At 51.8% G+C, this 16,812-nt stretch overlaps 1 protein-coding gene, 1 long non-coding RNA gene and 1 pseudogene across 2 annotated transcripts in view; 1 reads left to right on the top strand and 2 right to left on the bottom strand.

Annotated features, from left to right (window-relative positions):
* Window positions 1-7,917, bottom strand: part of LOC132334515 (zinc finger protein 883-like) — a 90,785-nt gene extending 82,868 nt beyond the window's left edge. Inside the window, 1 exon segment of the mRNA XM_059860626.1 lies at window positions 6,732-7,917. Within this exon segment, the coding sequence (XP_059716609.1) occupies window positions 6,732-7,917 (1,186 nt within the window).
* Window positions 1-16,812, top strand: part of LOC132334709 (zinc finger protein 850-like) — an 800,740-nt pseudogene that overhangs the window by 157,554 nt on the left and 626,374 nt on the right.
* Window positions 1,141-3,939, bottom strand: LOC132334866 (uncharacterized). Its single transcript, XR_009488509.1, has 3 exons — window positions 3,867-3,939; window positions 2,612-2,738; window positions 1,141-1,347 (listed from the first exon to the last, which is right to left on the bottom strand). It is a non-coding gene; the product is annotated as an uncharacterized LOC132334866 (long non-coding RNA).

Genomic DNA, 16,812 nt, shown 5'->3' with positions numbered 1-16,812 from the left:
GGCCGATTGGTCTTGCCTGTGCATTTTCCACTTCTGGTGCTAGTAGCAACAGCCATTGGTTTAGCTGCTGGCTTAGGCTCACTATCTAGCTCGGCTGCTGGCTTTGAGCCTGGGCTGTTGGCTGCAGCCTGAGTGACCGGGATAGCTGCTGATTTATCTCCCTGCCCCCCTGCCTCTGTCTGCTGCCCAACCGTATCTAGCAACGCGCGATAAGCATATGCCAAGGCCCAGCTCACTGCAATGATCTTTTTTTCCTTAGGGTCATCCTGGTACTTCTCTTTCAGATATTTCCCCACCTCAGCTGGGTTCTGAATTTGTTCATGGGGAAAGTCCCAGACTATAGGGTCAGAGAATTCCTTCAGGATTTGGCCCATATTCTCCCATTTCCCACATCACTTAGGAGTTTCCACACCTGGGTCTATTCCTGAGTCAGGGATCTCATCAGCCTGTCTAGAAATCTCAGCCCTCATTCTAGAGAAGCAGCAGACTGGGAGAGGAAGCTTACCAGATGTAATACCAGAAAGATGGTCTCTTTAACATTCAGGGGAAACTGAACATTCTCCAACAGTGATGTAACAGATTCAGAGGAGAAGAAGGAAAGCAAAGGCTGAAAAGCCTCACCCCCTGCTCCTCCTCTAACAAACTGGATGCATAACCATAACCACGAACCATTCATACCTGGAGCAGGCCCCAGCATGTTTATAAACTTCTTACAAGCTATTACCACCAAGCCCAGCAGGATAGCTATTCTGGTCAGTGCCCCTCTGCTGTAAAAGCTACGTATTAGGGACAATACAAGAGCTATTTCTGGATAAGAAAATAAACCGAGGGACCATAGAGGTATTAAAACCTTAAAAAACCATAGGGACCAGAAATGCATGCAAGCCTTCACCCCAAGAGACATTATGAATTCAAAAAGCATGGCTGTTAACTGCTTTATACTGACACAGAATAATGGCAACCAAAATGCACTTGAAACAGGGCTTTTCCACTCTCTCTCGAGCCCCACGTGTTGGGCACCAAGTTTTGTCCTGGTTTAGGGCAAGTTTGGGAGAAAACCTCCAAAGGGGGCCCCTCCAGAAAGCAAACCCACAAGGCCCCTCCCCCCAACCAGTTCAGGAAGGATTCCTGGGAGAGAAGTGGAAAGAACCCGTTTATTTGACAAGCACAGCACCCCCAGCACACAAAATGAACAATACCAGATGACACCACTCTTTCACCGCTCTGACAAAGATGACAAATTCAGAAAGTCTCTCTTGGGGTGGTCGCTCTGTTATCAGTCCCTCCGGCGCTGGGGCAGCTGCTGCAGCCACAAGGTGCAAACTCTTGGTGTTTCCCAGTCCCAGTCTGGAGCAGGTTCGAGTAGTTCCAAAAAAGGTAAAGGAAAAACAGTCCAGGGAAAAATTTGAACTGCTTAGCTAAACTAACTAATGAGCAGAAGCAGAAAGCAAGAGCAAAGCAGGAGCAAAGCAGAAGCAAGAGTGAGAGCAAAGCAAAAAGCCAAGCAAAAAGCAAAAGCTGCACTATGTACTGCCCCGTCTCTGCGTCCTGCCGGCTGTGGGGGAGCGCCTGATAAGAAACCAAAACAAAACTTTCGCTCTTCAGAGCCAGTCTTGAAGGCACAGAACATAATATCCAGCAGAAACAGCACACACGAGTGGGGATACCAGCATCACAACGTCACCCAAGGACACAGCCCAAACCCATCCTGAGAAAAACCCCAAAATCACCCCAAAAATACCCCAAATCCAGCCTGAAAAGCCTCCCAAAAAACACCCCAAAATCACTACAAAAACAGCCCAAATCACCCCAAAACCATCCCATAAACACCCCAAAAACATCACAAAAACATCCTGAAAATCACCCAAAAAATCACCCCAAAAGCACTAAAGAACTGACCCCACTGGCCCCAAAAATGACCCCAAAACTTCCCCAAATCCCCCCAGGACCCCCCAAAATCCTCCCAAATGCCCCTCCAAACTCACCCCAAATCCGTCCAAAACTTCCCAATCCTTCCGCTGGACCCCCCACAAATTCCTCTCAAAATGCCCTAAAATCCCCCAAAATCCTCCAAACCCACCTGAGAACATCTCCCCGTGGCAGGTGCAGCCCCTGGCCTGTGCTGGCTCCAGCAGAGCCCCTAGACCCAAATTACCCCCAAAATCTCCCAAAACCCCCCCAACACTGTCCCAGACACCCGAAAACACCCCAGGAGTCCCCAAAATCCCCCCCAAATCCTCCCCCAAATCCCCTCAAATCCTCCCCCAAAATGCCCTAAAATCCCCCCAACCCCCCCCAGAATTCCTCCCAAATCCTCCCTCAACCCTCCCAAAAATGCCCTAAAATCCCCCCCAAATCCTCTCCAAATCCCCCCCCATCCTCCCCAAATTCTCCCAAATCCTCCCCCAATTCCCCGCATGACCCTCCAAATTTCCCCCAAATCCCTCCAGGACCCTCCAAAATTCCCCCCAAATCCTCCCCCAAACCCATCCAGGATGCTCCAAATCTTCCAAAATCCGCCCCAAAATTCCCCCAAATCCCCCCCAGGACCACCCGAAAATGCCCTAACCCCCCCCCCCCCCCACGACCCCCCAAAACCCCCCAAACCCACCTGAGAACATCTCCCTGTGGCGGGTGCAGCCCCTGGCCCGCGCTGGCTCCAGCAGAGCCCCCAGACCCAATTGGGGCCAGGGGGTCCCAGCAGCACCCCCGCCATGGCCAGGGCCACCAGAGCACACCTGGGTTTGGGGTGTTTTGGAGATTTTTGGGGGGTTTTAGGGGGTTTGGGGTTACTTGGGGGGTGTTTTTGGGGGTATTTGAGGGGATTTGGTTTTTTTTTTCGGGGGGGGTTGGGGTATTTGAGGGGATTTGGGGTTTTTTTTGGGGGTGGTTTTGGGAGGATTTGGGAAATTTTAGGTGGATTGCGGGGGGGATTTTGGGGGTGGGTTTGGGGGCATTTTGGGGGTTTTGGGAGGATTTGGGGGGATTTGGGGATTTTTTGGGGATTTTTGGGGCGATTTGGGGTTTTAGGGGACATTTGGGGCTTTTTTGGGGTGTGGCTTTGGGGGACATTTGGGGTCTTTTGGGAGGATTTTAGGTTTTGAGGGGATTTTGGGGGGGTTAGGGGAATTTTAGGTCTGGTTTTGGGGGGATTTTGGGGGGTCTGGAGAGTTTTGGGAGGATTTGGGGCGGTTTGAAGAGATTTTTGGGGGGTTTGGGGGAGATTTAGGGCATTTTTGGTGGGGTTTTGGGGGGATATTGGAGTTTTTGTGGGGGAATTTGGGGAGTTCTGGGGGTATTTGGGGGGTTTGGGGATTTGTTGGGTTTTGGGAGGATTTGGGGGGGGTTTAGGGATGGTTTGGGGGGATTTGGGGAGAATTTGTTGGGGTTTGGGACGATTTGGGGGATTTAGGGGTAATTTTGGGGGGATTTTTGGGGGGGTGGATTGGGGGGATTTTTGGGGAGTTATGGAGGGATTTTGGGAGCATTTGGGGGTTTTGGGTGTGGCTTTAGGAAATTTGGGAGGACTTTGGGGGGTATTTGTTGGGTTTTGGGGGGATTTGAGGAGTTTTTTGGGGTGGTAATGGGGGGATTTTGGGTTTTGGAAGGATTTGGGGGCTTTTGGGGACAGTTTTGGGGGGCTTTGGGGGATTTTGGGGGATTCGGGGGCTTTTGGGGCAGTTTTGGGGGGATTCTGGGTGAGGTTTGAGGTGTTTCTGGGAGGTTTTTAGGGGGTTTTGGGGGAATTTGGGGGTGATTTTGGGGGGATTTGAGTGGATTTTTGAGAGATTTGGAGGGATTTTGGGGGGCTTTGGGGGCATTTTGGGGGGTCTGGAGAGGATTTTGGGGGTTTTTTGGAAACTTACTGCGGCCCGTCCTGGATCAGGGTTGGAACCGAGCGGTGGAACAGGAGCGGGGCGGGGAAGGCGGGAGTTGCTGAGGGAACCGCGCAGTGATTGGTTGGTTCGGTGTAGGGCACGGTGATTGACAGGAGAGCCACGGGGGAGGCGGGAGTTGCTGAGGGAACCGCGCAGTGATTGGTTGGTTCGGTATAGGGCACGGTGATTGACAGGAGAGCCACGGGGGAGGCGGGAGTTGCTGAGGGAATACGGGCCGTGATTGGATGGTTTGGAGCGGGCTGTGTTGTGATTGGTTAATTTGGGAGATGAAGCGCGGCGATTGGATGGCTTGGGGCGGGGCGCATTGCTATTGTTGGGGAAAAGTCTGGGATTTTTAGAGGAACGTTCCTGGTTTTGGGGAGGAAAATTCACGGATTTTTTAGGAAAAATTCCCGTTTCTTGGAGTGGGCACATTCCTGTTTTTTTTGGGGAATCATCCCGGGTTTTCTAAGAGAACCTTCACGGATTTTTTGACTCCAAATAAACCTCAAATAACCCAAAAGAAACCCCAAGTAATACCTAAAAACCCAAACAAACCCAAATAATCCTTAAATGAACCGTAAATAAACCCAAACGAACCCAAATAATCTCTAAATAAACTCCAAATAAACCAGAATATTCTCCAAACAAACCCAAAACACCCCCAAACACCCAAAGTACACCTAAATAAACACCAAATAAATCCAAATAAACCCTAAGGAACCCCAAAAAAACAAAAGTAAACCCAAATAATCTCAAATAAAACCCCCAAAACCCCCAAATGCATCTAAAATAAATTCCAAATAACCCCCAAATAATCCCTAAATGAACCCAAAAAAAACCCCAATAACCCGTTCCTCCCGTCCCCACCCCAAAACAGACCTTGGCCAATCAGAGCGCGAAGCGCTGACGATGACACAATTGTTGGGCAGAAACTAGGAGCACTGGCCCCGCTCAGCGATTTTCAGTCAATCAGCTCCCGAGGCGACTCTGACTCATCAATTGCCAGGCGGAGCCCAGTGCCACAGAGCACTGACCAATCAGAGACAGCGAGGGGTAATTTCCAGCTAATCAGAGCATTTATTGCTGATGACTCATCAGTTGCCAGCAGCAGAATTTGTAGGGGGGTGTGACCCTGGGGATGGGGAGGGGACCCCAAATTAAACCAAAGCTGGGTCGGCATGCCAGAAAGGAGAAGGAGGGGCCTGGAAACCCCAAAACCAAACACAGGGAGGGGATTGGGGGAACGATGGGGAAGGGGCAGGAGAGGGCAGGAAAGAGGGGTTGGGACCCCCAAACTGAGTTGGGAATGAGGATGGGACCACCAAAATTGAGGTGGGAAGGGGGATGGGACCCCAAAATTGAGTGGAAGGGGGGTAGGACCCCCAAAATTGAGTTGGGAGGGGGATGGGACCCCAAAATTGAGCTGGGAGAGGGGTGGGACCACCAAACAGGAAGAAGCCAATTTTGTTCCTGCAATATATATAGTGATTTATTGACATGCAACAGAGTCTATGAATATGCAAAAGGCTGATGTAAGAGGAGACAAGGACCATGCAGCAAAGTTTATTATGGCCACCAAGACACACCCCCATTGTCTTTGGGGACACTCCTTAATTAATCTGGTCTGAATTACATCAGCCTGTTGCATATTCATAGACTCTCATGAAAATCCATAAATTAATTTACATATTTCAGGGATTATTTTACATGGCCCCTCCTTGGGGGTGTCTCCCCATTTCAGGGGCCTCCCATGGAAAGGAAAATGTAAACCCCACTCCCTGTGAATACTACTACTACTACTAAAAAAATGATAACAACAAAATTTATAATAATAATAATAAATTTTGAAATTAAGGGGCTCACAGGCAAAGATATGGGAGTAGAAATTCCAGTTCTTTATTAGAAAAAATTGAAAATACAAATACAATAGTACAAATTTAAAAGAAAACAGTGACAGAGTCAGAATCCTCTGGGAATCCAGAGGGAAAAGGGCTGATCCTCTGGCAATCCAGTGGGAAAAGGCTGCTTCTGGTGTTCCAAACCTGAGAGTCTACCTAGGTAGCAATGCCTGGCTTCTTCCCCTGGGCGGAGCATCTCCCAGTGGGATGATGTCATTTTATCAGCCATGCAGTGAAACTCAATGGCCCATTAACAGCAGATAATTAATAATTATTGACCCATTAACAGAAGATATGTCCTGCAAGAAGGGTTGGCTGTGAAAGAGATAAACTGCCCAATGCACAGAAGATAACTGCCCCACCTCTGACAGATGGCAAACACAACACACACTTATCTTGAAGTCCAGGACCTGTCCTCACTGGCTGCCCCCATTCTCCAGAGTTCATGGTGCCCAGGGAGGCTGCAGCTGCCAGTGCCAGGAACAAACGAGATGGGTCCTGGTTTCGGAGAGCTCCAGAATCCATTTCTGACCCCAAAAAGACAGGGCAAAGGCAGGGCCATGGGGTTTTAATAGGGTATCCCAGGGCTGGAGTTGGGGTTTGGGTCAGGGGAGGAGTTCTTAGAAACACTAGAAGGGTGACATCAAATTCCTGCCTCTTAGCAACAGGGGCACTACACACAGAATGTGTCCCCAAATGGTAAATTCTGCATCAACGACCAGTGAAATGGTGGGACTTCAGATATATTTGATCAATTTCCTTCATTTAAAACTGTTTGGGCTTTTTTTAAGGGATGAAGATGGAGCAGAGGAAAAATAACACCAAACCAAAAGGAGAAGGAGCCAGGAGTGTTCCCAGCAAGGATCACAGGGAATGTGGGTCACCAGGGCTCTACCCAATGAGGGATCTCCAGTGGGGGATGGAGCTGGAGCAGCGCACAAGCTCCTCCCGCACTCGGGGCACTCGCAGGGCTTCCCTCACCGGTGCCTGCGTTGGTGTCGGGTCAAGTGAGAGCTGTGTGAGAAGCTCTTCCCACACTCCTCACACTCATAGGGCCTCTCCCCTGTGTGGATGCGCTGGTGGTTGATGAGGGTGGAGTTGTGCTTGAATCCCTTCCCGCAGTCAGGGCACTGGAAGGGCCTCTCCTCTCTGTGAATTGGATAGTGCAGGAGGAGATGTGAGCTGATCCGAAACCTCTTCCTGCATTTATCACACTCATAGGGCCTCTCCCCAGTGTGGATCTTTTGGTGGCGCGTCAGGGTGGAATGATGGCTGAAGCTTTCCCCACACTCCACACACTCGTAGGGCCTCTCCCCAGTGTGAGTCCTCTGATGCAGGATCAGGGTGGAGCTCCGGCTGAAGCTCTTCCCACATTCCCCACACTCATGAGGCCTCTCCCCAGTGTGGATGCGTAGGTGCATGACAAGATGGGAGTTGTGCCTGAAGCCCTGCCCGCAGTCGGGGCAGCGGAAGGGCCTCTCCTCTGTGTGAGTGCGCTGGTGCTTGAGGAGATCAGAGCTGGTGTAAAACCTCTTCCTGCACTGATCACACTCGTAGGGCCGTTCCCCAGTGTGGGTCCTCTGGTGCCTGATCAGGTGGGAGCTCTGACTGAAGCTCTTCCCACACTCCCCACACTCGTAGGGCCGTTCCCCAGTGTGGGTCCTCTGGTGATTGATCAGGTGGGAGCTCTGACTGAAGCTCTTCCCACACTCCCCACACTCGTAGGGCCGTTCCCCAGTGTGGGTCCTCTGGTGCAGGATCAGGTTGGAGCTCCTCCTGAAGCTCTTCCCACACTCCCCACACTCGTAGGGCCGTTCCCCTGTGTGGATCCTCAGGTGATTGATCAGGAGGGAGCGCCACCTGAAGCTCTTCCCACACTCCCCACACGTGTTGGGCTTCTCCCCATCATGGAGCTGCTCATGCAGCACCAGCTCTGAGCTCTGGCTCCATCTCTGGCCGCCTTCCCGGCCCAGGCTGGCTCTTTCCCCCTCAGATCCCCGCCATCTGCGTTTGCAGCCCCTCCTCGTGCAGGATCTCCGGTGCTTTTCCTCCCCGTTGGGTTCCTGCACCGTGGAGCTGCTCAAAACGGCCTCTGCTGCCTGGTTCTGCCCCGGGGATTTGTCCTCCCTGCTCTCCATGCTCAGCTCCTGCTCTGGGGGAGGATGGACAAGGACAGGATGGGATTTGCCTCCGTGCCACAGGAAAAGGGGAGAAGATCCCCGCAGGGCTGTCCTGCAGCCGGGGGCCGTGCTGGGCTGGGAAATGGAGCAGGACAGAGGGGGAAAGGGGCACTGACTTCCTCCTCACCTGCCTGCATGTCTTGGGGCATCCTCCTCTTCCTCGCAGCATCCATGGGGTTGGGAATGGGAAATCCTGGTTTGGGGAAAACAAGGGATGAGCTGTTTGTAGGAGCGTCGGGGGGTAGGACAGCCGGGACGGACGGAGACGAGAGATCTCTACAGCCAGGTTGTGGAACTTGGGGTTCATTGCAAAGGGCCTGGGTGCAGGGGCCCTGCTGGGAGCTGCCAGCCACAGCTCAGAGCAGGCCCGAGAGAAGAGAGTGGGAGAGAGGATGAGAGGGTAAGATAGGAAGAGGGTAAGAGTGTTAAGAGAGTAAGGTTCCAGTCACAATACAATAAATCTTCTCCTGTGTTGAATACTCTATTTCTCACTCACCAATCCAGTGCAAGATACAAATTCTATAGCATTTACATACAGCCTATAAGAACCATTACATCACCATACCATGTTACATTTTAAAGCCTAAAAACTCCTCTTTGGACCCCTTCTGCTGAGGTAGCAGGGTCTGCTCTGACCCTTGGACCTGTCTGCAAGCAGAGGGAATTGTTTCATCACAAGGGGATTACCTTCAGTCGGGCCACACCATTGTTTTCCAGCTGTTCAGTAAATAACGTATCTCAAAGCTTGCTTTCATTTCAATCTTGCTAATACTTCCTACATTCTCAAAATCTTTTGCCAGACAATCATATTTGTAAGGCTGTCCTGTTTCATCTTGCCCCACACACGTTGAGTTTGAAGGTCCCACTGCCCGAGTCTGTCTCTACAAGTCACCAGCCACCCGGCCTCCAGAAAAACTCCCAAACACCAAGATTCAGCCCTGAAAAAGCCTCCCAAGAGTTCCCGTCCCTGGTCCCTCCCCTCTGGGGTTAAGGGTTCCTCCCGTCCCAGCTGCCGGGATCACGCTTGGATTGGGGGTCCCCCTTCTCCTCGGTGCCCGCCCTCCCCAGGCTGCTGGCAGTCCCAGCAATCCCAAAAGCTCCCCCCTCTTCGCTCTCCCCATTTCGGGATGCCGGGGCTGTTTGGGCTCCCGGGTCCTTTCTCCCCTCACTCTCTGCTCTGGGCTGCAGGGGCTCCAAGGAGTCCCCCCTGCCCCTCTCCAGCTCTTGAGGGTCCCGCCAATGGCGGCGCTCCCCCCTCTCTGGGCTCCCCACTTTGGGCTCCTGGGGGACACAGGGCTCTGCTCCTCCAGGCTGCCTCTGCCGGCAGCCACCACCGGCACCCCCCGATGTCCCCCCGAGGGGCCTTTTCCACTAAGCCTTGGACTTCTTCATTCTCCAAACATCCCCCCAAAAAACCCAACCCAGGCACCCCCCCCGAGATATCAGGGCCGAGCTCCCCCTCCCCGCTCACCTGTGCAATGGGGGGGCAATGATCCCACAGGTGGGGGCTGCGAATTCAGGCAGGGCTCGAGCGCGCGGTTCCGCCTGCTCAGCCTTGATCCGCCTTTGTCCTTCCTCTTCCTCCCGCTCCTCCCCTTCCACCCCCCACTCCTCATCCTCCTCTGCTGTCTTATCTCCACCTCCTTCTCCCCCTCCATCCCTCCCCTTCCCTCCCTCCTCCCCCAGCAGCAGCGACACCCTCGGTGCCCCGTTCCCGCAGCAGGAGCGGGGATGGAGCCGGGACAGGTCGGGATGGGCAGCGCGGGGCTCTCGGCTGCTCCCAGCCGCTGCGGGCGGGGGGAACCCGGCCCGGGCCAAAGGAGAGGCAAACTGGGAAAACTGGGGGCTGCACATCCAAACTGGGCCTTGCTGGGGACCCTGCCTGGGCACTGCCAGCCCTTGGGGCTCCTCTCGGCACCTCCGGGAGGGAGGAACGCACCCAGGGCTGGGGGATCCCAGCAGTGGCAGCGCTGCCAGGGACTGGGCTGGACTGGGATGGTACTGGGATTGACTGGGGCTGTACTGGGTTTGTATGGACCTCATACTGGGAGTGACTGGGACTGTACTGGGTTTGTACTGATATCATACTGGAATCATACTGGGAGTGACTGGGACTGTACTGGGTTTGTATGGACATCATACTGGGATTGTACTGGGAGTGACTGGGGCTGTACTGGGTTTGTGCTGATATAATACTGGGATCGTACTGGGAGTGACTGGGACTGTGCTGGGTTTGTATGGACATCATACTGGGATTGTACTGGGAGTGACTGGGGCTGTACTGGGTTTGTGCTGACATCATACTGGGATTGTACTGGGAGTGACTGGGACTGTACTGGGTTTGTGCTGGCATTATACTGGGATCATACTGGGAGTGACTGGGACTGTGCTGGGTTTGTACTGATATAATACTGGGATCAGACTGCCAGGGCAGACTGTGATCACACTGATGGAGACTGGGATCACACTGGGAGTGAGCAGGAGCCTGTGGGGAGCAAATGAGACCATGTTGGTGCAAATGGGATGTACTGGGAGTAACTGGGATGGTGCTGAGGGTGATTGGGAGCAGCTGTGAGGAACGGGGATCATGCTAGGAGCAACTGGGAGTGACTGGGAGTATGCTGGGGGCCATTGGAAACTGCTGGGCTTATCCTGGGATGAACAGGGATCATGCTGGAGGTGACTGGGATCATACTGGCAGTGAGTGCCACTAAACTGAGGGTGACTGGGAATGCTTGGGAGCAAATGGGATCATACTGGGGATACTGGGAGTGACTGGGAACATGCTGGAGGGAACTGGGGAACACTGGGAGATACTGGGAGTGACTGGAACAAAAGTGAGGGTGAAAGAGAGCAGCTGGAACCATGTGGAGCACAGCTGGTTCATACCAGTGGGCTGGGGGAGTTTGTTGGGAGTTTAGGGCAATTATTGGGGTTTTTGGAGAGAATCACTGAGTTTGGGGGGTGTTGGGGATTTTGGGGGGTTTGTGGATTTTGGTGGGTTTGGACTTTGGGGGATTCTATCGGCCTTGTGGGGGGGTGTTTTGAGATTTATTGCAATCTTTTAAGGTTTTTTTTGTACTTTTGGGGGTTTTACTAGGATTTTGTGAGGGTTTTGTGAGATTCTCTGGAATTTTGAGGGGGTTTATTTGGATTATTGGGGGATTTGGGGGGGTGTATTGGAATTGTGGAGGCATTTAGTGGGATTCTTTGGAGGTTCAGGTTTTTTAAGGAATTTTTTGGAGTTTTTTGTTAGGATTTTGGGAGGTTTTTGTGGGTTTTTTTGGGTGTTGCCAAGATTTCTTTGGGTCTTGGGCCAAAGAGGGGGACTGTGGGACTTTTTATGGTTTTGTGGACATTTTTGCAGGGATTTGTGGGGTTTAATTAGGATTTTGGGGATTTGTTGAAATTTCAATGGATTTTGTGGGCGTTTATCAGGATTCTAGGGTGTTCTAACAGAACTTTGTGAGAGTTAATTGGGATGTCGTGGGTTTTATAGGGACTTTTGGGGATTTTAAGGAGATTTTGCTGCCTCTCAGGCCTTCCCAACATCCGGGGATAACTGCAAAGCCCCCCCAAAATGCAACTAAAAACCTCCAAAATCTCCAAAAGATCCTCAAAAAACCCTCTGAACACCCGCAAATCCCACAAAATACCAGTGGAACCCACCAAAAGTTAAAAACACTCTCAAAAATTTCAATAAATCCCCCCCAAGAAACCCTCCACAACTACATTAAATCCCCCAAAATCCAAAACCCCACAAATCCACAAAACCCCCCCAAATCATGTAACACCCCCCCCCAAAACCCAGTAATTCTCCCCAAAAACCTCCACCAAATCCCCAAAACCCTCCCAAAATCCCCCAAAAAAGCCCCCAAAAATCCCCCCAGACTCACTGGGGCCGTCCTGGATCAGGGAGCACCGGCCGGTGGAACAGGAGCCACTTCAGGGGGCCCTCGGAGCTTTCTGGGGAGGGGGAACCATGGGAGACCCCCCAAAAACCTGAAGGGGGAACCCCTGCTGTGCCCCCTCCCCCTGAAACCCCCAGATCCCGGTTCAGGGTGGGCCTGGGACCCCCCGGGACCCCCAAATCTCCCCCAGGACCCCCAGAGCCCCCCAAGGTTGGCCCAGGACCACTCCAGGACCCAAATCACTCCCCAAGACCCCCAAAACCTCCCCAGGACCATCAGACTCCCCCCAGTTTTCCCCAAAATTCACCCCAGACCCACCTGAGATGCCCCCAAATCCATCAGACTGCCCCAAATCCCCCTCAGACCCCTTAATCTCCCCAGACTCCCCCGAATTTCCCCCAGCCCCACCTCAGAACCTCCCAGATCCCCTCACAACACCCCAGTTCCTCTCAAAATCCCCTCAGACCCTCCCAATTTCTCTCAGATCCCCCTAAACCCACCTGAGAACGCTCCAGACCCTCTCAAGCTTCCCCCAAAGCTCCCTAAAGCCCCCTCACACCCACCAAAGCCCCCTCACACCCCCCCACATTCCCCCCAAACCCACCGCACACCCCCTATTTCCAGTCAATGCCCCCAAAAATCCCCCCTTTCGCCTCAGACCCGCCCCAAACCCCCCCGCCCAGTTTCCCCCCAACCCCACCTCAGCTTCTCCTCTGCCGCTCTCCTCTCGCAATCTCCCGCCTCAGCCGCGTGCGCCGGCTCCCAGCCAATAGCGGCGCGCCCCGCCTAACCGACCAATCACCGCGCTGCACGTCCCCGAACCAACCATTCACAGCGCGGCTCCCCTCAGCAAGGCCCGCCTTCCCCGCCCCGGCCAATCAGAGGCGAGCCGGAAGCTGCGCCCCGTTCCCCGCCGCTGCCGGGACCCGCCGGGCTGGGGACAGGTGCGGGAGGGGCCTGGGGGGGGATCGGGGGGGCGGGGGAGGGTCCTGGGGGGTCTGGGGGCGCTTTGGGGAGGGGTCCGGGGCTTTGGGTGGGGTCTGGGGGGTCTGGGGAGTGTCCTGGGGCATTGTGGGGGGACCTGGGGGGTGCGGATGGGTCCTAAGAGGGGTCTCGAGGGGGGGGATGTGGGAGGGGTCGTAGGAAGGTCTTGGGAGGGTCTGGGGGTGTTGGGATGGTCCTGGGGGAGTTTGGGGAGGGCTCTGGGGGGTCCTGAGGGTGTCCTGGGAGGGTTTTGGGGAGGGGCTTTGGGGGGTCTGGAAGGGTTTTAGGAGAGGGTTTGGGGGGTTTGGGGAGAGGTCCCGGGGGGGTCTGGGGAGGGGCTGGGGGAGCCTGAGTTGGGTTTGGGGAGGGGTCTGGAGGGTCCTGGCAGGGTCCTGGGTGGGTCTTGGGAAGGGTCTGGGGGGGTCTCAGGGGACATCCTGGGCTGGGCCCGATTGGGGTCTGGGGGCTCTCAGGGGGTCCTGGGCCAACCCTGTGGGGCTCTGGGGGGTTTGGGGTTCCTGGAGGGGTCCTGGGGGAGATTTGGGGGTCCCGGGGGAGTCCCAGGCCCACCCTGAACCGGGGTCATGGGGTTTCAGGGGGAGGGGTCACAGCAGGGGTTCCCCCCCCTTACCGGTTTTTGGGGGGTCTCCCATGGTGCCCCCTCCCCAAAAAGCTCCGAGGGCCCCCTGAAGTGGCTCCTGTTCCACTGGCCGGTGCCCCCTGATCCAGGACGGCCCCAGTGAGTCTGAGGGGATTTTGGGGGCTTTTTTGGGGGATTTTTGGGGGGATTTGGTGGTGGCTTTTTTGGGTTTTGAGGGATTTTGTTGTTTAGCGGGAATTAATGGGTTTTTGGGGGAATTATTGGGTTTTGGGGGGTTGTGGATTTGGGGGGGTTTTGGATTTTGAGGGAGTTTACTGGTGTTGTGCAGGGTTTTTTTTTTTTTATTTTGGTGGGTTCCACTGGGATTTTGTGGGATTCTCGGGGGTTTTGGAGGATCTTATTGTTTTTTTGGGGAGATTTGGGGGATTTTTAGTGGAATTTTGGGGGGCCTTGGGTGGTCCGTGGGTTGTCCCTGGGTGTGGGGAAGGGCTGAGAGGCACCAAAATCTCCATTAAACCCCCAAAAGTCCCTATAAAACCCACGACATCCCAATTAAATCTCACAAAATCCTGTTAGAACACCCTAGAATCGAAATAAAAGCCCACAAAGTGTCTTGAAATCCCAACAAAACCCGCCAAAATCCCAATTAAGCCCCACAAATCCCCCAAAATTGTATGCAAAACCATAAAAAGTCCCACAGAATCCACCCCGGGACCCAAAGAAATCCTGGCAACACCCAAAAAACCCCTCAAAACCCCCCCAAATTGCACAAAAATCCACAAGAAACCCAAAAAATTTACGTAATAAACCTTGACCTCAAAGAATCCCACTAAATACTCAACAATTCCAAAAAAACCACGCAAAATCCCCCAGAAATTCACGAGAATCCCAAAACTCGCCACAAAATCCTAGTAATTTCCCCCCACTCAATCCCAGGCCAAACTCACTCCATTCCACAGCTGCCCGGATGAGTTGGGTTTGGGAAGGGATTGGGAGAAGTGGGATCCCAATTTGGAGTGGTGGGATGGGGATTGTGTGGGGCTGGGTGTGTGGGATGTATTTGATAGCAAATAAAACTTTCAAAGTTAGTGATTTCTGTCCCGTTCATTTTCAGTCAGTTCTGTTTGCAGAGTGCCACCTTCTCAGCTGATTCAATTCCTATAAAAATCCCATTTTTTAAGTCATCTAACCCAAACAATCCAAAAACCAATATCCAAATGAAACAACCCACCCGAAATTAAAATTTTTTAAAGTAATTTTAGTTTTTTTTTTTAGAGTATTTAAGGGTGTTATTAAAGTTAAATTGTTTGGTTAAAATGTGTGAGAAATTATAGTGGTATTTGGTTTTGTGTTTAGTATATTTGTAATATGAATTGTTTAACTAAGGTGTGTTAGATTGCATGTTAGTTTTTTTAGATATTTTTTATCTAAAGTATTAGTCATCGAGTTAAAACTTTCAAAAGGTATTTCTTGGTATATAATTTGTTTATATATATTTATTGGGAATTTTATAGCAATAATTATTGCTGTTTTGGATTGAATCATTATTGGAGTATTGTAAGTAAGAGTTGAAATTACTATATTTCATTTTCATCAAAATTTCTTCATTTTAATTATTATTTATTTATTTAAAATTTCATTCTAATTTTTTGAGATGATAGCAAGGAAATTCAAGGGCAGGAACATTTTTTCCTGGCTTGGAACTGGAATTCCAGACCCTGGGAGTGTGTTCAGGACCACACAGACTGGGATCAAATATGGACTGGGATCAGATATGGACTGGGATCCTGTGGGTTGGGACTGCACAGAGTGGGACCACATGGATCAGGACCACACAGACTGGGATCAACTGGACTGGGATCAAATATGGGCTGGGATCACCTGGACTGGAATCACATGGACGGGGATCACATGGACGGATTCTGTGGATCAGAACCCTCCAGACCGGGATAGCCTGGAGTGGGATCAAATATGGACTGGGATCCTATGGACTGGGACCACACAGACTGGGATAAACTGGACTGAGATTATACGGACTGGGATCCTATGGACTGGGACCATATGGATCAGGACCACACAGACTGGGATCAACTTGTCAGGGATCAAATATGGTCTGGGACCATTTTTTAAATAACTTTGTTATATAGTTTTTATTTCTGTTGTTAATTAAGCACAGAGAAATAGCTGCTTGTGTTAAATGCCTGCTGGGATGGGATAACATCCAATGCACACAGGATGAGGACACCTGCACAGATCTGCCAACTATCAGTACTCCCCATCTGAAGGCAGAGTGGACCAAGGCCCAAAACTGGAGGTGATAAAGAGAAGGAGCCAAAACCACAGCCAAGAAACACACATGCTCTGAAAAGGCAGACCCAAGGAGGGGCCAGGTAGAAGAGTTCCTGGAATATGTGAAGTAGTTTATGGATATGCATGAGGGTCTATGAATATGCAACAGGCTGGTGTAAGGAGAAAGGTATTTCAGGGGGATCCCCGAAGGTAACAGGGTGCTCCTGGCTGAGTGCCAAGATGCACCCGGCCATAATAACCATGGTCCTCCATGGTCCTGGTCTCCCACTGTCCTTTATTAAACTTTTTACATTTTCACAGGAGAGTGAATGTGTTTTTCACATTTAGGAATGGTTTAAGTTTTTTTACTTTTCATGGGAGGGAGTTTTGAAGAGCTACAAGTGGCTAATCTGCCTGCAACAAGGACCATTCCACGGGCTCTTGTCACCTTTCCTGACACGTCTGCTGCAGCTCATGGAGGGTGAAGCCCTGGAGGCTCCTTAGGGGTGGTTATGGACGATTGCAGGCAGCGCCTCGATGCCCTGGATCAGGGGTGCCCCCTCCTGGGAACCCCCACGTTTTCCAAATAGGCATCATCTCCTTCAGGGCGCTTCCTTAAGAATCTGAGCTGTACATTGATGACAGAGGTTACAATCTAAACCATTCCCATCAGTCAGTAATAAAATTCAGGTGTTAAGATGTTGGACTGTTGGAGGACAGAAGACAGATGATGGACTTTGGACCTGGTTAACAGAAGAGATTGGATACCAGGATGCCTTGGCAAAAACAAACGGAACTTTGAAAAATTAGACCTAGATTGCAAGAAGGGTTTGCTGGTAAAAAATCAGACGGGTTTGCTGGAAAAAGAAAATCCCATTAAACTCTGCAAGCAAGGGATGTTGTTTTATGCATAAGTTTGTGTATGTGATTTTAACCTAATCACTGTAGTGCACAGTACTAGTCTCCCTAAAATAGTATATAAGTGCTTGTATCCCACAATAAAATCGGATTCTGATCACCGAGTCAGTCTCCCCATCTCTCTCCATCACTGACACTTCCCTAATAAAG

The sequence above is a fragment of the Haemorhous mexicanus genome, chromosome 16, assembly GCF_027477595.1.
Source record: "Haemorhous mexicanus isolate bHaeMex1 chromosome 16, bHaeMex1.pri, whole genome shotgun sequence".
Classification (NCBI taxonomy): domain Eukaryota; kingdom Metazoa; phylum Chordata; class Aves; order Passeriformes; family Fringillidae; genus Haemorhous; species Haemorhous mexicanus.
The sequence above is the reverse complement of the archived record's forward strand: the minus strand, read 5'-3'. Positions and strand labels throughout refer to the sequence as shown.